General features: G+C 44.0%; 1 protein-coding gene across 6 annotated transcripts in view; it reads left to right on the top strand.

Moving 5' to 3' along the window:
• Positions 1-25,261, top strand: part of frmd4a (FERM domain containing 4A) — a 125,199-nt gene that overhangs the window by 34,051 nt on the left and 65,887 nt on the right. The window contains exon 1 of one of the 6 annotated variants that reach the window (XM_049573774.1): positions 8,679-9,186. The exons of 3 other annotated variants lie outside the window; for them this stretch is intronic. In XM_049573774.1, the coding sequence (XP_049429731.1) occupies positions 9,121-9,186 (66 nt within the window). In that variant the 5' untranslated portion in view covers positions 8,679-9,120. Of the gene's footprint in view, positions 1-8,678; positions 9,187-19,537; positions 19,950-25,261 lie in introns of those variants that run through there. 2 more of the 6 variants (XM_049573773.1, XM_049573772.1) reach the window with 2 other exon arrangements.

Raw genomic sequence — 25,261 nt, 5'->3', positions numbered from 1 at the left:
GGGTTACTGCGCTCCTGGGGGAAGGAGTGCATGTGTGTTATAGGTTACAGAATGAGTAGGTCATGTTAGCTCATTAGAAGAACAAGGAAATGCAAGTATGACTGTACGTGTGTGTGTGTGTGTGTGTGTGTGTGTGTGTGTGTGTGTGTGTGTAAAACGGTGTGCACAGGTGCATCCTCTTTGTACTTTGCATTTGTTTGTGCGGTGCGCATACTTTGTTAGTTTGTGGTGTGCATGCCTGAGGGATCATAATGATTCATTGTCTATAAAGTAGGAGAGTTGTGTAGTTACGAGGGACTGAGAGGTTTACGAGGGTTATAAGCACAGCTGCATCCTGCGCGGAGACAAATGAGTCTTACTCAGAGATCTCAGGATTGAAAACTGTTTGGCCAGAGAGGGAGGAGTACAGAAAAACCTACATTAGTTTATGGGTTGGCAGTAGTAGTAGAGCCGAAATGATTTGTCGACTAATTAATTATTCAGTAACCTACAAAGTAATAAACAATTTTACAGCAGTTTTGCCACTCACTTAAAAATGAATGTATACTGTGGTGTCAGCTTCTCAGATATGTGGATGTGCTGTTTTTTCTTATTTTGTTTAATTGTTAATTAAGTATCTTGAGGTTTGGATTGTCATTGAACAACACAAGCAATATCATGACATCACTTTGATCCATGGGAAACTGTAATGGCTAAGCCACTGTGGCTGTGGATAGAGCAGATGTCCACCAATCGGAAGGTTGGTGGCTTGATCCCTGACCCTGGCAGTCAAAGTGTCGAGGTGTCCTTGGGCAAGAGACCCCAAATTGTTCCCGGTGCCACTGGTGTGTACATGCGTGTATATGCTTGTCTGATGAGCAGCCAGTAGCCTCGGTCACCAGTGAATGAATGTTTGTATAAATGGGTGAATGGTACTTGTGTTGTAAAGTGCTTTGAGTGGTCACTAAGACTAGGCAAGTGCTTTATAAACGCAGTCCATTTAATGAGCATTTTCTTTTTTTTAAAGATTTTTTTGGGCATTTTTAAGCCTTTAATTGATAGGACAGACAAGTGTGAAAGGGGGAGAGAGAGAGGGAGGGACATGCAGCAAAGGGCCACAGGCTGGATTTGAACCCGGGCCGCTGTGGCAACAGCCTTGTACATGGGGCGCCTGCTCTACCACCAAGCCACTGACGACCCTAATGAGCATTTTCAACTACATTCTGACATTTTATAGTCTAAATGATCAGTTGGAAAAGTAATCAACTGATTAATTGATAATGAAAACAGTTCTAGGTTATACATGACATACAATAGCAGCTCTGCAGCTCTCCAACACCTACTTTTTGTAGATGATGTAACCCTAAATCTGTGCAAACATCCATTTGTATCTGTAGGACAGGCATCCAGTGCTGTACAGATTCTTAGTCTGAGACCCCTCCATCAACTGAGACAAAGATATTCTATAGCAAAAGATAACACATTACAAGCTGCACCAATGGTAGGAAATTGTTGAAGTGTTGTAAATGTTGCGTGGATAGATGAAAACGGATTGAAAATAATAAAAGTAAAGTACAAATTTGATGTTTGCCACTTATTCTGCTGCTCCTTTTCATCTCCTACCTGATATCACCAGACCAGACAGTTCAGCATCACAGATTCCCCTTTTTCGCTAAAATTAGCTTTGGCTCTTGAACCAGTTCCCTTCAGGTTTCTTGAAACCTTGGAGCTATTCAGTGAACCAGTTTGCATATCCACCAGTTTTAGGGGAACCATTGTAATCAAGGGTGTGTAATCAATGGAGGGTGTTTCACAGTTCACAGTGCCATTGGTAGCAAAATTGCGGAGTACATTGTGTGTTATATTGATGATTTCTCCCTTGACTTCTCCATTGTTTCCTTCTCCATCCTCTCTTGCCAACCTGTAGAATATGACACGCCTACTGATGTCATCACAGTTCAGGTCAAGAAAAACCTGCTTTTTGGTTTCAGCTTAGAACCAATTTATTTTTGGTCAAAATGCTTTGAGTAGTAGTTTGAGTAGTTCAAAATCAGGTGCTGGAACTGCAACAGAACCAAAAAGAGAGAGAAGAGATTTTGTGTTGCCGGATCCGATGGTACTGGGTTGCTGAGACAGAGACAAATCTCCTGATTTGTCTTTCTGAAAAATGCCATCTTAGTGTCAGAATGTTTTTGAAGTGGCTTGTGAAAAATGGGTCCAGTATTTACTTTGGTGTCTATGAGAGGAAAGAATTTTGTCATAATCTGTGAAGTTAGTTGGTTTATCAATGGTCTCTGATTGAGATTCTTCAAGTCGAGCTTCTTTTTTTTTTTTTTGTCAGTCAGCGTGCAGTGTACTTATGGGGACTTCTGCAGGTGTAACTGCAGAGTGACCACTCCTCACTTTCATGCTGCTCTCTGGTACAGGCAGCTGCAGACCCAGACCAAGGGTGAGTCTGAGTGAGACAGAGGCAGCTGCTCACAGGAAGAGAGGTTTTAATTGTCAGGCTCCGAGATAACGTTATCTTCTGCCTTCTGCTAAGAGATGCTGAATGTAAAGCTTCTTTTGTTTGATATCGAGTGTCAGCGAAAGATGTTGTTGCACATTTTTGAACTGCTGTCAACGTAGTTTGCACACATTAGCTCGGAGGACTAACATGACTTGTATACTATATTAGGTGAACGTTGCTGTCACCCTGAGTGTCCAACTCTCAAAAAAAAGGAAGAAAAAGTCAAATATTCATACTGAACAGCTAAATCTGATTCGACTGAGATAATTCTTAGTTGGGTACAACCCTACAAATTGTATGTCTACATTATTAAAGCACCGAGACACACACACAGACACATACACACACACACATACACACACACACACACACACGCACACATTAAAATGTGTTAACCCATGTTTTCCCTTTTCCCAGTATCCCAGTATTCTCCCCTGGGAATACAATCATGTATAACCCATTTCCCCTCATGATCTGGCCTGTAAAGATTAAATATGTAGCCGTATCATCAAACATTTAACGCTCACGCTGCTACAAATCAGATTCCTAATCGTGTGTGGACTTTGGGGATGGGGACTCACGTGTACGTCTTGATCCTAACTTGATGTGAGTGTGCTGTTTGCACGGTAGAGTAATTCAGAAAAGTAGTGCAGACTTGCCGGCAGACGGGCATGCCTGCTTACCACAGTGCTAATTGTTAAATCAGTGTCAGGGAAACAGTGTTTTCGTATCTACTTAACAGTGTTGGTGGGTACGTGTGCATCTCCTTGTGTCTATTTCTGTGCACGGCGTAGGCTGGGAAGCCTCCTCGGCACTGGGTAAAGTGGGCTAAGTTTACTGGGGCAGAAAATGCTGGAGCGTGACTCAATCCAGCGCCTTCATACAACCAGCCTCTAAAATATGCCTCTGTCGCATTCTGTCTGCTCAGTGCCTCTCAGACACACACTCACGCTGTGGTGAGAGGCTTATATGTAGGACAGGGAAAACAGAAGCAAAGGCCAAGTTAGAAAAGGAAAAAGGTGTGTGTGTGTCATATGAATGCCCTCTAATTCCCCCCCCCCCCCCGCATATCAGGTATTCTATTCACTTTCTACTCACATATTTCAAAGAACGTTTGCCCCGGTTACTCTGAGTATGAATGGGTCTGACTACAATCCAAGGTGACTTTCACTGCAGCAAGAATGACATAAGATAGTAGAGTGCACCTGCCTCTCCCCTCACAGGCCTTTCTAGAAATCACGCGTGCGCACACACACACACACACACACACACGCACACGCCTGCGCCTGGAGAGACACACAAATAGAAAGCCATTCACTGTAATATGGAATGACAGATTTGGGGTGCGAAGTGACACAGCAAAATTCAGATTACTAACAGTGCTGCAGAGAGTGACTTAGCAGAATCCCTTTCATCTGCACTTGCTGTCCTTCGTCACTCGAGGCTGACAAAAAAAAAGACATGAATGGAGACAGAAAAGAGGAAAAGACAGAACAACTGACAGCAAAAGGGATAAAAATACCCAAAGACAGAAACAGGCCTACATTAAATAAAGATATGTTTATAATAATAATGCTTACAGGCACAGAAAAATGCAACAGAAGGGTAACAATACCAAGCAGACGAGGTGCTGTGTGTTGCAGACTTTAACACCTATTTGCCTAGTGTATAAGACTGGCAGTAAACCCTTTAGACAGTTAGCTACAAACAGGTGCTTAAGAGGCTTTATCAACATGTCTGGAATAGATACTATTTTCGAGTGTGTAAGTGTGTGCGCGCAAACCTCAAACCACTTGGAAGACTGCCCACAGTTTGATTAGCACATATCCCTATTTTCCAAGCCAGGTGGACATCACGATCAATGAGGCTCACACAGACACACTCTGCGCTCTTTGCTCAAAATTAGAAGTAAAGACCAAAAGGAGCCTTTACTATCAATCAGAATCAGAGAGGCTCGTTAAGGCCAGTTTTGTGATGCACTGTCTGAGCTGCTCTGGTGTTCTCACTGCTTACTGGATTACTGAGGCAGTCAGCTTCCATGAGGAAACTGGTGGTGGAGACAGATGGAAACGCTCCTCCGATTTAAACTGCTTCGGCACGTTTCTTCTTAAGGTACTGTACGATGTAGATGAGGTTGATTTTTAGCTAACACTAGTCGACGTAGACGGTCATTATTTGTTGAATCTGCTACCATGTCTTTATACTTAAATGTATCATTATTGTTTGTTTATGTGCGCATGATAATGTTCACGAGGCAGTGTTCACAGGGGGTCCTTGTAAACTCTATCTTTATATTCAAATGAATCTGTGCAGAAACGGTAGCCTGGCTGTTCAAACTCCCTCTTTTGTGTAAATCAAACAGTAATATGTTTGTGGATGTGCATTTGTAAGCACGAGTGTTCCTTGTATGTGTGCGATGGAACATAATGTGTTGTTTGCTTCTGTGTATTATGCAAAAGAGGTGAGGTGATGTTCAGCTCTCTCTCTGTGATGACTGCTGTAAACATTACACTGACGATTTATTCCTCTACCTTCATTTGCCATCGCACACACACTGGATTATACACAGAAATCTGGGTTTTAACCCTAACCGTACCAGTGAGTCACACTGGAACATGCTGTCCTGTGTCGCCTCTCAGTTGGGGGCTAAGCTTCTCACTAATGACGAATGCTGGGCCTAGATAGGCTACCTGCCGCTCTCAACACTCTTCACAACATTCAGACTCCACGTGCCACCTGCTTCACAAGTCTTAGCGGCCATATACTGTCCATCTTCACCACGCCGGAGGGTATTTATAATGCATGAGCGGCATGCAGATTAGAATTAGAGGGATATTTCTGAGTTATTAATGGTGTGGTGTTACATATTCACAGCAGGCAGCATTAGGAGCAACTTCAGGAAGACAGGGAGGCCTCCTGAGGGCAACAAAAGACTGATGGATCTGTGCACTCTATCTTTAACACCCAGTGAAGTGTATTATGGCCTCCGTGTAAGTGTGTGCACGCATGTGTGTGTGTGGCTGTGCAATTGAGTCGGTCACACCCTAGTGCTCCTGACCACAGAGTTGATGTGAGAACTGATGAGCGGCGGATCCAGCCGACCCCACACCCAGGAGAGGTCAGAGGGCAAAGGTCATTGGCACTCTGGATCTGTGTGGTTTAGGAAGAGGGCAGGAGGAGGACAGGAGGGAGAGATAAGATTGAGAGGGATGTCTCTGATACACATTAGTGCTGAGAGAGAGAGAGAGAGATATAAAGCAAGAAGAGAGAAAAGACAAGTAGCAGGTGGAAAAAGGTTAAATTTTAGACAAAGTAGTGAAGGGATCGGTAAAGAAAGAAAGAGGTGTGACCTTCAGGATAGGTGTCAAGCTTTTTAGAGGTGTATCAAAATACATTGGTTCAAGGAGAACAATGTATGTATTCTGCTTACTGAATTAGTCATTTGGCTTATACCCATCATGTAATTTTGCATAGCAAAGGTCATTGTACACCAAGTTTGTAATTTTCATCCATTGCTGCCTGTTTAAAAACAAATTCAACCTTGCGTTGTGTCAGTAATGTTTGCAAACCGACTTGAAAATGTCGGTCTGTCATTAAAGTTTCTCTCAATAAACTTTCGGGCATCTGCTTAGGATGCGCCCTCTGTCTGAGATGTTCCGGGCACGTCCAATTGGTTGGAGGCCCCGCGGCAGACCAAGAGCACGCTGGAGGGATTACATATCTCGTCCTCTCGGCCTGGGAATGCCTCGTGGTCCCCCAGGAGGAGCTGGAAAGCGTTGCTTGGGAGAGGGATGTCTGGAATATTTTGCTCAGGCTGCTGTCCCTGCGACCTGGCTTTGGATAAGCAATTGAAAATTTGATTTTCTGCATTTTTTTTGCATCTGTCAAAAAGCATTTAAGACTTTTTTGACCAAGAAGGAGTGAAAAGATGTGGTGCAATCTGAGGGGCACATAGATCTGCAACAAGAGAGAGAAGCAAGGCGTACGGTATCATTTCAAAACCAAGATAGCCTACTTTCTACAGCTAAGAGGGGATTTATGGTTGTGTGTAGACCCTACGCATGTCGCCTACGCACGTCGCCTACGCACGTCGCCTATGCCGTTGTGAGCATTTTTACTACTGCGGTGGTGTGTCTGTGTCATTCTGCAGTTACACCTCCAAAACACTGGTCGGTGGCAGAGGTTTCTGTGAAGAGCTGTTAAGTTTAGTTGATTCAAAACACACATTAATCATGGCTTAATAGAGACAATTTGAAAAACAAGTACACAAATCAGCTTCACTACAACTCGCAGCAGTCACAGACAAAGCACTTGTGTTAATCCGGACACATTTTCCCCACAAATACAACATGCTAACGTTATTAGTACAAGCCTATAGCATTTTACATTGTATAAATTAGCCTAGCAACTAGCGATCTTTTCCTCTTCTCATAAGCAACCAGGGACAACGGCATCATTTAACAAGGTAACGGCACACAGTATGACTCCATAACAACTCACAATGTTCACTAATAAAACAACTGTCCTGTACTAAACACGTTTTCCAAAGAAATACAAAATGCTAACATTATTAGCACAAGCCTATGGCATTTTACATTGTATTTATTACCCTAGCAGCCGACAATCTTCCCCTCTTCTCGTATGAAACCTGGATAAATCCCGAAGTATAAATCCCTTAAGGATAGATCACACACAAGACTTAAAATGCTATTTTAGTGGAGGCCTTACTGTCTTCACAATTTATTGTTTCTTATCTGTGAACTAAAAGTAAATACAAGCTCCGTTTCCACTGAGGGAAATGGTGTCAGTATACAGTGACAGACAGGAAGTCTGCGTCACTGAGACGTGTAGTTACAATTCTGGGGAGGTGCATGTTAGACTACAGCGTAGCTTATAGTGTAGGCTCCAAATCGACGTGGAGCCTATGCCGTAACCTACGTGTCAATTCAACGCAGAACTATAAATTACATGTAAGGCCCCTCATTTAGCCACGATGCCAGTGAAATCAGAAGGGAAATCTGAAACCAAGTGGTCAGCTGGAGTCACGTGATAGACACAGGTGTGAATGGCAATGTGTCTCGGCTGTCCACCAGTGTTCAGATAACTGAAATGCATTTTAAAACCAAGTGTAAAGTAACAGGTTCTAATACACTCAACATAAACCAACCTTGCCTCTGAAATATTGTAAATTATGTCAAAGTAATTGGATCATCAGCTAGTTGCATGGCCAGGTTTCCTGCAGTAGCCCAGTATCGCCCCTAACTGGGTTACTCTGGTGCATGTAAATGTAGTTTGTGTCTCCCTCCTTATGGCTTATTATTGTATTCAGCCATATCCTGTTTGTTAGTACAGCCCAGCTTAACTCACTCTCCCCTTTACCCCCCACTGTCTGACTCAGTCCCTCAGATTCTTTCTTTGTCAGTGTAGTTAACACAGAAAGAATGGGGGCCACATTCCATCAGCACAGGCCAGCAAAACAAAAACAACTCCTCTCCACGGAGCGTCCCACCAACATCCTTCGTCCCCCTGCTTCCCTTCTTTTCTTCTACTTTCCTTCCTCCCTCACTGAATCATTTCCCCTCTGCTGTACTCCCTTATCTTCCTTCTTACCTTCCTCCTTCCCAATCAGCCCTCTACCCCACATGCCCTGTCCTCTGGAACCCCCACTCACCCCTCCCTGTCGCTGTTACATAAGCTTCCAGTCATAGATCCAGGCCATACCGCCGTTGTTTTCCCCGTTTGTGTCAATTGGAGCCTCAGCATCCAGGGCCAGCCCTTAATGAGGCCCCCACAAAGGCCCATTGATGAGAGGCCCAGTGTGAGAGAGGATGACCCCAGCCAAGAGCACCCAGAACTGGGCATCAGCTGCCCCAGGCTCTCCCTTCACACAAAGACGTCCACTGTGGACAGAGACGTGAAAGGGCACAGAGAAAAACAGGGAGAGAGAAAGTGGAAAAAAGAGGGAGTAGATGTCCTGTTCATACAACTTAGAGAATGTGAGATTGAAAGATATAAAAAAAATGTCCCGGAATGTATGACTTCATCACATGGTAGTCGCTTGTCTGACTATTAGCGTATGCTTCATCTTCCTCTGTACATCCTAAGAACAGTGAGACCCACCCTCTGCCCTCCCTCTGCCAGGGAGATGTCAGAGTCGTTATCTCACCCATGGATCATAACTCAGATCTGAAGACAGGACCACAAGGCTCTAGTCAGTCACAAATCCTCATCAGCAGCCATAGGTTGCTCAAAGGAGCCATCAAAGCACTTTGAGAGGACCAACCCCCTGCTCTCTTTGGAAACATTTGGAACACTAACCGGAATCCAGACGGTTTACGGAGCCAAGTTTAGTGGAGATAGACGTGTTTGTTTATCAGATTTGGACTACAGCTGGTCGTTTGGGAAGCTGTCTTGGATGGAGAATGAGATCAGAATGTGGACAAATTAGGCTGGACTGTTAGAAGCTGCCATGGTACGATCATTTGCAGAATTGGGAAGTTGCATGACTGACGTGATTTGACTGACTCATTTAAGTCATCTGTCAGTATCCCATGATTGCAGTTTTTCACTTTGTTGAAAAATCTTTACTATTTTCGGTGGCATTTTTTTTTTTTTTTTGGATCAGCTAAAGGATGACTCTTGCAGCCCGACTCGAGGACTTAGAGGTGACCTTGGAGCACATGCTCATGGATGTCTTTGTAAGTTTTCCCACTGTTTCTTCTTAATTTTTAATCACAGTAGTTGTCTTACATCTCAAAAAGTGCATTTAACTCACTGCATTTGTCTTTCGACATTATTCCTCTCTCTTCCCACTGGGTTTTATACGGGTGACCTCTCCGGTGCATAATTGCAGTTTGAGACCAGAGGCCAACATATGTTCACGTCTCTTTCCAGATGCTCTCTCATTAATTGTCACCAAAAAAAAAACGCGCTGATTAAACATCAGACTCCCTGCACAGGGAGGTTTAGGGAATAAACTGGCTGACCAGGAATGTAACCTGGATTGCATGGCCTAAACATGACTCAACACAGGGTTAGCCCACTTATATAAGACTTTGGGAATGTTAACTCAGCAGGCGAGGAGCTTTCATCCAACCATCTCTAAAGTATTAAATCTAGGTACTGGGCTTACTTGTGCTTTCTGTGGTCTGCAGCCTTCATATTTATCTGCATGTAGCCATAAATCTTTTGATTAGGAAGAAATGAAATCTCCAAGTGAAGGAAGTGTGGATTGAGAATGAGGAAATGAGGAATGAAAGAGGAATGAGAACGAGAAGGAAAGTCTGATGGATGTGATCGTCAGGTTTCTATTACCCGTAACGCTTGGTTAGAGGTAGATTACTCGGGCCCCTGTGGTTTTGCAAAGCACTCGGGCTGTGGGAATGAAAAACTGCTTTACACTGCATCCTTCGCACACATAGATACACAAATGTGCGCTCGCACACATTTAGATACAATAACATGCAGTCACACATGCAGTCTACCTCTGCAGACACACGCACATTGTAAATAGGAGACATCAGAATCCCTAGTTGCTTTGATCCGCCGCCTGCTGTAATGAGTTTGGTCGTTAAGCTGCTGTTTCCCTTTAACATTGTTTACAGGCACAGGCATCTGTCAGAGGAAACAGTAATCTGTCCTATTCCTTAGACATACTGTGCTTCCACTATCAGCTCTCACCCCACTGCTGCAGGGGCTGAGATGTCACTGACATATGTGGATATAGAATCCATCGACCTATTTTGGAGATTTGGTCATTTTCATATATCCAATAGATGATTTGTGACTGAAGCAATAAAGATTAGTGTTTATGGCCAGAACAGGATTTGGATTATTCATGCACTGCACGTGGGATGGAAAAACCGGAGTTGGGAAAACGCTTCCTTCCTCTACATTTCCCCTCTGCATCCTAATTAGACTGCTTATTTATTTATTTATTTCTCTAATTGCTGGAAGAGGCTGGAAAACAGAGGGTTATCTGGCCACTTTGCATACTTAAATTAGAAATATTCAAATCACCTGCACCCTTTCCAGGCTGCTTGCTTACTGAGCGTGCATATGGCAATGCACACGTACACCCAACACACACACACACACAAATGTTAAGACATGCAGACATGAGCTAAGACGAGGCCTGTTTCAGTGAACCATCAAATGAAGGCAGGGTGAATTAGATACTTTTATGGGAACGCTTACCAGCAGCACACGTGTGTCATGGATCAGGCATCTTATATTACTGAAAACATTTTGTCAGAGTGTTCCAAAACAGGAGACCAGTAGTAATATATGATATATATATTGAACTCGAGTGTGTGAACATAAATTTAAACATTTCTGGATGTGTGAATTAACCCAGCAGTGAGCTGAGACTGGGGTCGTTAGAGGAATATTAAGGGTCATTAGAATAATGACAGTGCTTCTCCATCCTCCAGTAGAGAAGAACCTCCAGAGCCCTATCTATGATGCTCGTTGGCTGGAAGCAGCAGCTGAGTGCACAGCTATTTTCATTAGCACAGCGGCGCGTATGAATGATTCAGGAAAGCCAAGAGGAGACGAGGGAGCAAACTTCCTTTACAACCTCTTTTACTACAAGAAAAGGAGGTCACTATTTTGTTGCCTTGATTGCTCGCAGGAAGCGCGGAGTCAGAGTGAGAGTCATTTGTAGACTTTAGATTTTTCAGGTCAACACTTTTATCTGCTTTCGAGACCGCTATCATAGATTTAAAGCACTTGACTGCACACAACACAGTTACAAAGTCATACCTGCCAGCTTCGAATTCAGAGATGTAGTAAGAAAATCCAGCAATGCTGTAAAAATTAGCCTATAATTTCAAGAAACACTGCACTACACTACTTTTCTGCATGGCAACTACGCACATCAGGTCTGGTGTGAATATCACTGTTGTCGTGTTCCATTTTCACCAAGAAAAAAAAAAAGAGTTTCTTTCTATGTAGTGCCCATGTCAACACAAAAAAAACCTATTCAGTCAGAGAATGTTATCTTCAAAAAACAAACGCCCCTTGCTCCAAAGTCCTGTTATGCCAAAAAATACACTGTCCCTGCAGTTACAAAGATTCATGACCTGCAACCACTTGGCAACTTACCCACTGCACCATTTGGCTGCTCCAAACATCAGACCTCTGACAATCACTGGTCCATTAAGAAACACAAGTTGCTTCTAATTAGGGGATTAGGCTCTCACTACCATTGCTAAATAATGCCAACCAGGGAAAAGTGATTGTTTAAGGTCTGACAGACTAGCACTGGTGGTCCAGTATGTTATTCTGCATAATAATTAGCCATGTGCTTCTGTTTAAATAAGATCGTGATTTAGGGTGCTTTCAGACCTACAGTTGTCTTGCCTAGAGTTGGTTTGTGTTCTCACAGCAGCATTTACAAGCGAACCAAATCAAATGCCTTGTGCGAGAAAGCCATATTGATAAGACATTTCCCTTTTGAGAGCTAACAAGCTATGGTCTGGAGGTTGGACATCAGATGGAACAAATGATTTAATAGGTCAAATCCGCAGAAATCGATTTCCCCAGCAGTAATGTTATGGAGGGTGCGCAAGCATTCATGAGAACCTATAAAATCAGTTTTTATAAATTCTGTGTGATTTTGTTTTTGTGAAAATCCGTGCAAGAGACAAGAAGAGAATCAGATGATAATTTTAGATGAATAAAAAGAGTCTTCTGTGTTACTGTACAGCTTGATTTCTGTGACATTTGTGGTCTCATTCACATAGCGAAGGACATAGCATCCCTGTCACATACACAGTGACAAGACCCGTTGACATGAATAAGATACTGACATTATCTGTATTTGGTGATTGGATTTTTTTCTGACTTCTGTAAAATGTCAGTTCATGGCGTCTAACAACTCTTGCCAAAGCTGCTGTGTATTGTGTCGTTGGTCTGTTGAGCCGTGTGATCTGCGGGGGGGGGGCAGAGAGAGAGAGAGAGAGAGAGATGGCAGCGCCTCTTTTAGAGGCTGCCTCACGGTCTTACACAAAGGCTGACAGTCACGTCAGGAAATGAAGCGGCGTGATTAAAAATGCATTCGATCCTTGTGTAGTTTAATTGAATCTCCTCCTCGTGCACCCCGCAAACGTCTTCAACCCCCCCCCCCTCCCCCCCCCACTATTCCTCTCCCCCAACATCCTCATTCCTTCTATGATGCAGGCCTGGAGGCAGAGCCAAACATCCACTCTCTCACTCTTCCTCCTCTCACATCCCTCGTTTTCTCCTCCATCCCCCTCGCCTCCACTGACAGAGGAAGATCTCAGCTGGATGGGATTGTTTCCATCACAGCTGTGCTTCTCTGCTCTTTTCAGCACTGTCTGCTCTCTTTCCAGCAGCAATAAAGCACTAGTTCATATCTTTGGGAGAGCTGGTTTGCCACAAAGGGCCTGCGGTCTGTGAGAGCATTCAGTCTGCCAGGAGCACAAACACTGTGACGCACTGATACCGAGAGCTTGTAATGTCTCCACATTGAGAGTAGTCACAGTTATTGTATGTTATATGTGTTTATGTGCATGCACATAACCTATTCTCAAGCGTACTCTTCTCTTTTGACACTGTAGATGGGTTGTTTGAAGCTATTGACTGGGTGTATTATGTGTGACCATTCTGTTATGTAATGGGTGTGTCCTCTGGCCAGTGACAAAATTGTTTAATTATAGCGAGCTGACCTCCTCCTCCTTTCTCCTTCCCTCCCTCTCTTGCTCTGTCTATCTCACTCTTGCTTTGCTTCTCTTTCTGCCAAACAGTTGTCATCCTGTCTAGATAAATCTGATCTTATAGTGGTATTGATCGGCATGAGGCTGGAGTCACAGTGTCAAGGCAGAACTTTGGAGAAATCTCAAAGCCTTTTTTCTGCAGCCTTACCCTGCTTGTTCTTTTTTTAAATATTTTTTTCATGTGTGGCCTTTTTGCCACATTTTTGATACCAGACATGAAGAAGAAGAGGCAGGCAGAAGAAGAGGGGAGGAGAGGGATTGCGGTGGAGGTTAGATTCCCCTGGCCAGAATCTAATTGAGGATGTTGTGGTTATGTGGTATGCTGTGGTGTACCCAGCTGTCTGATTTTTTTAATGCTGTGCCTGGTTTAGTCTATATTTTATTGTCAACAAATCCAATACAAAGACCAAAACCAACATTGGTTAGTCTGGCTATTAATATTTACCGACTACTGTGTCGGTGGCATTCACCCCTGAGCCCATTCATTCCTACTGAAGACATAAATCTTTAAAAACAAGTCACAAATATATAGTTTCAACTGAATTATTTACTCAAACAGTGGGGTACTGTGCTTTTTGGAAAGCATTACCCTAACGGGAGTAGATGTATTTATTGAGGACTATTTTTAGTCGTGGATTAAGATAGTCTTGGTGTGCTAGTGTGTATTTACGGCAACAGGACAGTGTATGTGGCACTGACTCAAAATACAGCGCCCATGCTTATTGTAATGGAGGAACCAGTCATCCAGTGCAATGATGTGACTCACTGGTTTTGGTCTATGGCACAGAAGAATACTGTAAACCATGTCAGGGTTTGGCTTCACAGACAATAGTTGAATGTTAGTTCGGTCATTTATTTTATTTTCGGTCATTTATTTTATTTTATTTTATGTTATTATTTATTGAATTAAATGATAAGTCATCCATAGTTGTTGATGCTGGCATTTACGTAAACAGACATGACGAGTGTTGCCAGACATTGCGAATATTTTTTTTAAATTTATTTTACTTTCATTTTATATACTTTATTAATCCCCCTGAGGGAAAATTCAATTTTTTCACTCTGTTGTCATTAACACACAGGTCCGAAATACACACGCGTGCACAAACAGGACCTATACATGCACAAAGTGGAGAGATGTCAGAGTGAGGGGGCTGCCATGGAGCTGTTGGGGGGGGCTCAAGGGCACCTCGGCAGTGCCCAGGAGGTGAACTGGCACCTCTCCAGCCACCAGTCCATGCTCCGTATTTGGTCCAGACGGGGACTTGAACAGGCAACTCTTCGGTTCCCAACCCAAATCCCTGTGGACTGAGCTACTATACTTTACGGCCAAATACTGCCAATACTGCCGTCTGCTGGTGTTGATTTCTCTTGTCTGGGCTATAGGCAGCATTTTGTGGTTGTCAGGATGCAACAAAATGTTCACTAAAGTTTCACGCTATCAATTTACAAACAAGTGATAAAATAAAAAAGAAAACACTACCTGATTGCCAGGCCATGAGCGGTGCTCTAAAAGCTAACATTAGCAGCCCATGCCCCTACCCAGCCAGTCTGAACTAATATTAGAGCAGCAGTGACAAGTGCAGCAACTTTGCTTTGGGACTTTAGTTAAATTTTGGGCGTCCTATGCCATCAAGGTAGGGTGGGAGACATGGAAATACGTCAACAACAATGTAATGTTAGCTACTATTTACGGAGACATTGGCATAGGGATTTCATTTGTTATGCTCGTTATAACGAAGGAAAATGCATTGAAACAACATTTAACTAAGATAATACAATGGGTGTCTTAATTTTTAAATCTTTATTAAGGATGAAAATACAGTTGTGGGTTTCTTTTGTTGATTGTGTAGCCTTCTTGCAGATGATTTCCCATAATTCCGGGTTTGAAGTGTGCCTCTGAAAAACCTGCATCTGGAAAAAAATATAGAGCAGAGTAACACATTCTGTGTTCATATACAAAGTTCTTGAAAAACTTAAGTTCCATCCATAATATGAATTAAATTTGAATAATTTAGGCAGATTTAGCAATCAGATGTGTCTCGTTTGCCTCATTAATCCTCGCTCTGAGTGCAGAATCACCCAAATAAATAGAAAAAAAAGACCATTATCATAAACTTGATCCAATTTTAAGTGCATATCCATAAACTAATCAGCTATTATGATTCAGTCTTCAGTTCCTGTCATGTGCATGGCACAGAGTCTGATGTTGTTGCCCAGCACATGCACAAGCTTTTCAGTAGACTGGGTGAATAATTCAGGAGCCTCGTATGCTATTCACTGGGGCAAATTGCACATCTAGCACCCCATTCAAGTCTGCCGCTACCCTCATAATAGACTACTGATTGGCCCATTGGAATGATATATTCTAATTCCATTAAGGCATGAATGACTGTATAATGGCTGCGTATGTGTGTGAATGTAGACTGCACCCAGACAAAGACACAGTTATTTTGTTTCTCAAGGCGATGTCTACGCACCTTGTCAAGGTTATAAACAGAGTACATTCAAAGATGGAGGCGATTGTTCGGTCTGTCTACATTCCTTCTGTGCCACTGGCTGAAATTTTAATCATATTTAAAGACACACAAGCAGATATGCAGTATGTGTGCGCACACACATACAGAGTCACCTCACAGCGGGTTGAGCAGATGTTGTGCTGAGCGACATGGTTTGTCCAGGACAGCCTGTCCCCGTGTTCCACCAAATCTCTCCAATATATAAATACGCCCCAGTTTTCACAATGAGTTGCACAAATGTCCTCGTTTCCCAATAAAAAAATCCCTCAGCCTCCCCGTTACCTCTCTGAGCATGTAAAAGTGTTTCCCAGGCCTTCTTACACAGACACCACTGAGGGGATGATAATTGAAGTGGATGCTCCCCTGTGGAGAAGTCATTATAATTGGTTCTGGCCTGATGAAGGGTGGGAGGCCCCGCTTTCTGCTCATCTCACTCTCATGAGATAGAGAAAGACAACACTAGCATACACTTGGAAGCGCAGACAGAAGCACGCAGTGAGAAATGAATTGAATTACACTATCAGGGTGGTATTGTTTAGCTATGTAACCGTTTATCTGCTTTTTTTTCTTCCTGAGCAGTGGCGCTGTAACTCTACGCTGGGTAATTTGTGGAGTCTTGGAACATAAACATTCAACCCCCTCCCTCACCGCCTGGGATGGGGAGAGAGTCCAGCTACAGGGCATTTCCATAAACACACCCACCCACACACACACACACACACACAAACACAGTGAGGAGCAGGACCATTGGGATGAGTCAGACAGCCGTGGGCAGAGACTGGCTGGGTTATCAGGGTAAATTAATGCGTAACAATGCCAGGAGTCTACAATTGAGAACCATTGCTTCTTATTATTACAACTATGAACAAAGACTACGCAGACACACACACAAGTACAGAGTAGAAATGAAACCCAGACAGTCCAGACGCTTTGTTTGCACCTCCCTCATTAGCATCTCTCATAACCAGGTAGTGATCTTCTCTTTTTCCTCTCCCTTCTTTGTCTCTTTTGTCTCTCTTGTAATTTGTTGTATTAATGGCTGTTAGTTCATTTTGAGGACAGCAGGTGTGAACTGGTGCAGCACAGCGATGCGTGTCAGAATCTCCCAGCTTTTTGCCTGGTTGTTGTGCCTTATTTCAAATTCAGCTTTGTATTCCACTATTTTTTTAATACCAAGTGCAAATCCCATTTGCCTTTATTTTTGCGTGCTTGTTGACTGAAATGGGTCATTGTGCATTGAGCCCGAGGCATCAAGAATAGTAACATGTTAGTGTTTTTTTGTTTCTTTTCCTCCTGTCAAGACAAGGGCTTATCACCTCGCTGGATTTGAGGCAGTGGAATTTTAAAAATCTCAAAAGTAAAGAAAAAGAGGAGAGCTGTGGAGAAGAACAAACGAACACCAACCATACTTAAACTGTTCAATTAGGTGAGTGCATTGTCATCTCCCTGTCAAGGTGTCATACGAGCTCCCTATGAAAGCAGCAAGGTTTTTAGTCTCTTGAATCAGCAGTGGCAGTTAATCTCTGTCATCGCGGCCTGAATTAACATCAAATGCACACATCACACAGAGGAACAAAGAGAACTGTCTTTTGGTTCCACTTTCAGTTCCTCCAGTATACAGTATGTCATCTGCAAGACCTGGATGTCTGCAGACTAAGTTTATAAATAGCCCGCTGATATTTCTCATGTAGGCCACAGTCACTCACACACTGATGTGGGCCAGGGTATTGAATAAATAATGCTTACTGGGGATTACCACTGCAGATGATTTTCTCCTGTATGCTCGCCGCGCGGCTTTAGCACAATGTGTTGGTTTTTGTGTGTGTATGTGTGTGTGTGTGTGTCTATGTAAGGGTGGCATATACAGTGTCATGTCACTAAAGCCGTCGGGGGTCCTCACTTAAAGAAACGATATGGGGGATGGAAAAGGTTTGTTTGGTTGCTCATTTTGACTGGTGGCTTTAATCTGACTTTATGTGACCCAGCATCAAATCACCTTATAACTGTGATAACTAAGCTGAATCATACTGGTTATAATCCAGTGTTGCTGGTTTACAACAGCCGGCCCATACAAGATGCTGGCTGTTGTGTGCCTGAGCCTACTGTACATGTACATGTATGCAACGCATCCTCACACAACTGTTTGTACGAATTAGCCCTCCGCGAATGATTTTATGTATTTTAAGTAAAGTTATGTACTTAACATAATGTTATGTAGGCTAGGTTTAGGAATAGAAACAAAATTACTTCAAGTTTACTTGTTTTCACATGGTATGGAACACTGGTCTCCTGGGCGAAAGTCCTGTTTGTTTTGACCAGGCCCACAGGAAGTGTGCCAGGCTTGAAACTAGTTTCGTAGTGGCCAAACAGTGGAATTACAACACCTGAGTCCATAACAAGATGCCATTGCGCCCATAAAGACAAAGTTCCATTGAAAAACAGACGCCTGTAAATCAGTGGATACATTTTTTTAAACATCACAACCCCCGCAAAATGACTCATTTCACTTTTGGGATTTAGTCCATTCGGCCTGATAACATTTGGAAAGTCTAGAAAAGCCACAAAATTAAATAATTTTATCCCAATTTAAGTTAGCTGAGCGCTATTCCAGAAGTCGGCGGTTTGGCTAGCAGAAATCTCTAGTGCACTTCCTCTATATCGTAATTTTATATGCGGTAGCTGAATGTTTTTGACTTCATGCGCCACTGAGCAGCTTCAATAGGGATGAACAGGATCTCACCTTCAACGCTGTATCCAGGTCTCTTAGGACATCCATGGTTGTGACCCATCGACCACGCAAACTTGCCTCCTTAAGGGGAATACTTCTTCCTGTCAGTGCATTGGTCACATGATCTCAGCCTTCCCAAATAAGTGGGTTATATACAACAAATTTTGGTGCAGTACTTTTGGTAGGTATACAGTATGTACAAACAGTGCACGAGAAAAGCCTGACGTGTGCTTATGCGCACACCGAACATCTGTGTACACCAACATATGTGTGCATGCGTGCGTCGATCCACTTAAGTTAATCAGCTGACAGTTGAGTATTGATGTGCAGAGGCAAACAGAGCTCAGCAGTGAGTGATGATGAGAATATGACAGTAAGTCACTAGGTGCAGCTGTAGCTCATGAGTCCAATAGCTTTAATGGACATGTAAAGACCACCGTGGTGGAAGCAGAGGACTGACTCAGCTCTCTGTGGCTGCAGCCATCGTGATAAAAGATCTCTGCCGGGGCCTCGCAGCTAAAAGTCCACTACTGTCACAGCCTCATGGAGGGAAAAAATTCAGGCTGATTTTCACACTTTAATGCATGCAGACGATGAACCAAGTGATAGGATGATCAATATCTGCATGCATGAGCATTGTGTGTGCTTGACTGCAAGTGTGTGCGTGTGTGTGTGTTCCTCCTTTGTGTCCTAGTCCAGACAGTGCAGGGAGAGAAAGCTGGATGTGGGATTTCGAAGATAATCTCCCTACCAGATGGCAAAACATCCCATATTCCTTTTGAGGTTCCCCACGTGATCCTCTGCAAGAGCTGACTATATGTGTGTGTGTGTGTGTGTGTGTGTGTGTGTGTGTGTGTGTATGTGGATGTGTGTGTGGATGGTGGGGGAATATATGCTCACAATTATTATTGGATCACGTGACACGAGCACGTATGCTAATAACAGTCGTAACGTCACATTAATCCAGTGACCTGGTTAAGCCCCCAACTGAAGGAAGTGAGTGTAGGAGGCAGGAGGGAGGGGGAGCTGCCTGCCGGAGCCAGAGAAGAGAGAGCAGAGACAAAGCGTGCTCCCTCTCCCCCTCACACACTCTCACACACTCATTCACCTCCTGAGCGGCAGAGTGGAGCGTAGCTGAGCGGAGCAGAATGGGAAATGTTTCAACACAGAGGGAAATAGAAGCAGAGAGAGGCACATAGGACCTGTGTGGGACTGCTATACCCACACACACTCACATCACACACTTCTTTCCTCATATTCACCCACGCGCCAAGCTCGCGTGAACCCCGGCTGCCAGGCTGGACGGGACGGCGAGGACACCCACCTCACACACTCGCACCCATGCTCACACACCCACGGAGACACACACTGTGGAGCGTACTATGGTGGTCCAGGGAGCAGTGACGCCTGGGAGAACCCGCCGGCTGATGCTTAAGCTGCCGGTGGGGACTCTGAGGAGAAACAGTGGAGAGAGGGTAAGACACAACTCTCCCTCGATTCCTCCTTCACACTTTCTCCCTTCTTCTCCGACTTTGTCTCTCCTCTCCTCTCTGTGACCGTGTCTTGCCGTGCTGTTATGTGTGTTAGTGGGATTTAAAAGGGTTCTTGGCTAATCCAGGAGACGGTATTAGATTTGAATTGGCAAGTCAAGAGCAAAGCTTTTAATCTCCACGCTGGACAATACTTCTCTGTGTTTCTCTCGCTGTCAGTCTGAGTCCGTCAATCTCTCCAGAGCTCAGTCTGTCTCTGTCACTGCTAATGTATTCCACTGCAGTCCTCGGTTTTCAAGGTTACAGGGAAGTCGCACTGTGGGAGAGCTGTCTTTGAGTGCAGCTTGTTTGCCCGTCACTGTCAACACAATTGAACTGACTTGAGGCATGAGTTAGCTTCCTTTTATCAAGCAAAGCCACACGTAGCCTTGCCTTCAGCATGATTTAAAGTGCTGGATCCCGTCCTGCCCGGGCTTTTCACACACACTGGGAATCAGCTTGTCTGCCAGACATCAGAAGCTCCAGTGTTTATGTGTTGTGTAAATCTGGTGGGTGTGGGCTGACGGCAGAAGATAATAGTTTCCAGCTAAGCCTAAGACGTGGAATGTGTGTTGCAGAGTTACCCTTTATGTCAGTTGTGAAGACAGGCTGTAACCTGCCAGGTGATTCACCTCTGTTGCTCTTTCACAAAGTTGTTTACATCACGAGAAAAGCGGTGTGCGTGGATAGAGAAAGTACATTAGCACTTGAGTTTGCAGCTGTGAGTGCATTTGTGATTCCCCGTCGCATTCATTCTGTGATACACGTCAGCACTCTTTCATGTTGCAAATACACCGGTATTAAGTGAATCAGATTTAAGTAGAGCGTGTGTACAGGCAGGTGATGAGCGAACCGGGCTTACTGCTCATCCAAAATGCTATCCTCAAAATCATGCAGTGCTTATGGGATCATGCCAAGTTGAATCTCATCTCCCTTTTAAAAATCCTCCCACTTGTGATGTGACTTAGTTTCATTAACGTGAATGAATGTGACTTCTAAGAATCGCTGGTCTCTTTGTAGTTCTCTCTTTGACTGAGCGTGCACACAGAGAATACAGTAATGCACACAAGCGCACTCGTGCTATCATAAATTACACAGCATGGCTTCTATATGTTGGATGAAAACAGCTTTCATTTTAATAAGCACGGATATACATATTCCTGGGGGCACCTCACAGCATGAGGGTGCCTGGTTCAATCCCAGGAGGGAGCCCTTATGTGTGGAGTTTGCATGTTCTCCCTGTTTAAGCATGGGTTTTCTCCGGGTACTCCGGCTTCCTCCCACAGTCCAAAGACATGCGGGTTAGTTGGTGACTCTAAATTGTCCGTAGGTGTGAATGTGAGTGTGAATGGTTGTCTGTTTCTATGTGTCAGCCCTGTGATAGTCTGGTGACCTGTCCAGGGTGTACCCTGCCTCTCGCCCAATGTCAGCTGGGATAGGCTCCAGCCCCCCCGCGACCCTCAAGAGGATAAACGGTTGCGAAAATGAATGGATGGATACATATTCAAGCCCTACTTCGATACAAATCTAACCTGCTATAACCTTCACATCTTCTCATACAAACACAACCTGGGGTCTCGGACAATATAAGTTGTTGTGATGCTTTCAGGTCTCATTATCCAGAGATTTCAGGTTGTGTCATTAATCCTGTCGTGGCTGGAAAATCTGATTTACTGTGATCTGACGGGCTGGCTGTGGCAATACTGCTTGATTGGAAGAAACTGAATATTCACTGTCCTTTTCATAAGTAATTGCTACTGGTTGATTGGCTGGTGGCTGCTCGCGCGCGCGCGTGCACACACACACACACACACACACACACACACACACAGTCACTCAAATCACCTTAATTAATGGAGAAAAGCAGATTTTCTCACACAGGAACGGAGGGAGGTCTCTCTCTCTTCTGATTGCATTCCTTCTCTGTGCCTCCCATTCTTCTTGCAGCCAGCTGTGTGCACACAGACTGAAGGGGGATTACTTGTTGTGATTTACATACACTCACTCGCATTATTGTACTGTTGTGCTGGGAAAAAAAAATGACTGAATAGATGGCTATGCATCAACTTGCTGTATGAGGCAGTGAATGCATCAGATTTTCAAACTAGTCATCGAACGAACAACAAGGGGCAGAAATGTGTTCAATAAATTGACAAAGATGTTTTCCAAAGAGAATTTAAATCATCAGACTGTCTGACTGATTCCTCTCCTTGGCGTTGGCAGGTGAACAAAGCTCACTGATCGACCGGTTTTTACCCTGGAGGCTCTATAAAGGTTGACAGTCTGTTGGGTTATGACTTTACATTCCCATGTCCTCAAATACTTTCACTTCTCTACAGGGCTGCAACTTTGTCCTGCTCTGACTTGTCATATTAGACAACTCATTGCACTATCATCCAATCTCCGCCTCATGCATAGAGGAGCAACAGTGTACAGAAAAAATGTCGACAAAACCTGTATATAGAAGCAGCGGAGTGAGCAGTAGAGTGGAATGTTGTAGTGGAAATGCTTATAGCTGCAAGCTTAGATCCAGCTAAAAGTGTTTTGCACACTTGGAAAAGCTTAGTTTTTATATCCTTCAGCATTAGTGAACACGCAGAGGTCTGTGGGTGCGACTGCCGCTGGCGAAACAGTTCTTTCCAAACCCGTTAGCATCAGTTAACTTGTTTGAAAAATATTTTCGAAATGGATCCTCCAGATTGCAGAGGGAAAAAGGCGGACCACCTTCTCATCTGCGCCCCGTCACTCATCTAATGCAGATGAATCACTTCACGTCTGTGTCAGTAGCTTCTGATGGATGTGGGTTCCTATCACAGTTAATTGAGTAATATCTACAGGGAGAACGTAGACCATCTTTGTTCACGGTCAACAGCGATGACACATCTGAACAAAACATGCCTCGTTAACTGCGGAACAGTGGGAGAGGAGGCAAACCTGATTACTCCCCTTTTCCTTGATGAATCACTTTCTTTTCTATACCTCATTCTCTTCCTCTGCTCCTCGTTACCGTGGCTCAGAATCCTGCCTTCACATTGAGACTTGTCATGCTTCTTTCCCTCTCAGTCCTACTTTCTCTGGCTCTTGCGTGTTTTTTTTACAACAATTTTGAGAAAGCAAAAGTGGCAACATGTGAAAGAAGTGTATCAGCATGGACAAGATTAGATAGAGGGACTTATGGATCATCCTAGCGAGATACTAGGTGTTTACAGTATAATATGATGATAAATTGCACAGTTGGTGTTGATGACTTAAAACAGCTTCTTTTAGGGGATGTTTGCTGTTTAGATTACCTCAGTGAGCAGCCTGAATTAGGATTATCCTCTGCCTTTGTTATCCTGCTATCATGTTAAGCTGCTCAGCTCTTTTCTGTGAAATTAAGAACAAAAACAACAAACAAACAAAGGGAAGACAGGGTGCGAGAAAGAGCGAGACATGCGTGTGTGTTTATGTGCGTGTGTTTCGGAGGGGTGATATCCAAACAGACGAAAAACATTTCAGATTTGAGGAGGTTGAATCGCTCTCCAAGGAAACATGTTGTTGTCAGGGGCACCGCAGGGGAGCGAGGGTTTTAAGGTGGGAGGGGTGGATCACTGTCAGAGAAGTTCACACACACACATGCTCAAAACACACATTCATGAGCGGAATAGGAATGCAAACACACAATGGCGCGACTGTAATTTACACACTACAGGCCTGAAAGTTGGGAGCAGCCAGGCAAGTGGTGAGGCAGGAATACTAATCGATCCTCTTTACCTTGAAACATCTCGTCTGCACCAATCACAGAGAAGGTCAGCTCTGGACTGTGGCATTCTGCAGGTCAGGTTGATGCTCTGCTTGTTTCTCATCATGCTGATCTGATTGTCTCAACATTAGAGTCAGGATTCATTTAAAAGCAGCCACAAAGTTGATGTGGACACCAAAGAAACAGCATTTGAAATGAGTTCTTTCATCATCCCGCTGTTAGCACGTATCAGTTGTGAGCTTTGAGTTTTTGCCCCCGCAGCTCCGCTCTGCCTCGCTACAGTATTGATTCCCAGGGATCTCAGCCTGCCCCCAGGACTGTAGGTGAGAGAGCTGTGGTCAGCCAGTCCAATTAAGGAGACAAAGAAAAGGGGAAAGAGGGGAAGAAAGAAAGAAAGAGGTGGGAATAGCAGGAGCTAAAGGCTACTGAAGGCCCCTCTCGCACCACACCCTGTTTGGCATGAAAGGGGACCCCCCTTTTCTCCCCAAGGCAGCTCCAGAAGGAAGAATGTTTTTGAGCAAGGGAGGAAAGAGGGGAGCACATGGGAGAATCCCACCCTCTTCTCCACCCTGCCTCTTTCATCACTCTCTGCTATGATTTTTTTTTTTCTGACGGCCTTTTATTCCCCGTCCAAAATCAACCCGCAGACCTACAGACACACGGCGCAGCTGCGTATGAGCTCAAAGTAAATCTGAACAGAGCGCGATCAAACAATGAGGAGATGATCGCCTATTGACTGTGAGTGAAGGCTGAAGGCAGTGAGCTGCTGATAATGTGTTTTCTCTATGGAGACAGTTTACTAGCATTGTAGCTATGGTGAGAGTGGACTCCTCTGTCGTCTGCCAAAACATCCCCGGTGGGTAGATCTCTGTTACGTGTGTGTGAGTTCCCCTCCTGTGCCACACAGTGATTTCTTCATTATCTCTGCTTCCCTGTTCTCAGGAACGAGTGCGTGGAATCCTTTAAAGAAAGAGGAGGATGGAGCAGAGAGAAAGAAAAAAGATGAGTGTGGGTTGATGGGAAGACAGTCATCTGTTAGATTCCATCTTCCCCCAAAACAGGATGTGGAGACCCCAAAATGTTCCTTAAATATCCCAGCACAATCTGTGCCCTTTGTTAGACAGAGATAACACGACTCAATGAGAACGGAGGCACTGTCTGTGACTCACATGAAGGGGTTTATTCATAGTTTGTGTGTGTGTGTTGCGTGAGTTTGTGTGTGAATGCTGCTGTGACAGAATAAGAGAAATAGAAAGGAGAGTTGAGGAGAAAAGAAATAAATCTTCTCATAAAATTAGAAAAATGCTAACGATTTTTTTGAGGATGTTGTAGGAGTGTGTATGTGTGTGGTGGGCGTGTGTGGGTGGGCGTGTGTGTGTGTGTGACAAAGAAACAGAGCGGGAAAGGGCTAGAAAGAGAGTGAGAGAGGTGCAGTCTGTTTTCCCGTGGGTGTACTGCAGTAACATAGTAATCCTCATTAATATTTATCTGCCAGGCAAAGTGGAGAGAATGATTA

Source organism: Epinephelus fuscoguttatus, linkage group LG4 (genome assembly GCF_011397635.1).
Source record: "Epinephelus fuscoguttatus linkage group LG4, E.fuscoguttatus.final_Chr_v1".
Taxonomy (NCBI): Eukaryota; Metazoa; Chordata; class Actinopteri; order Perciformes; family Serranidae; genus Epinephelus; species Epinephelus fuscoguttatus.
The sequence above is the reverse complement of the archived record's forward strand: the minus strand, read 5'-3'. Positions and strand labels throughout refer to the sequence as shown.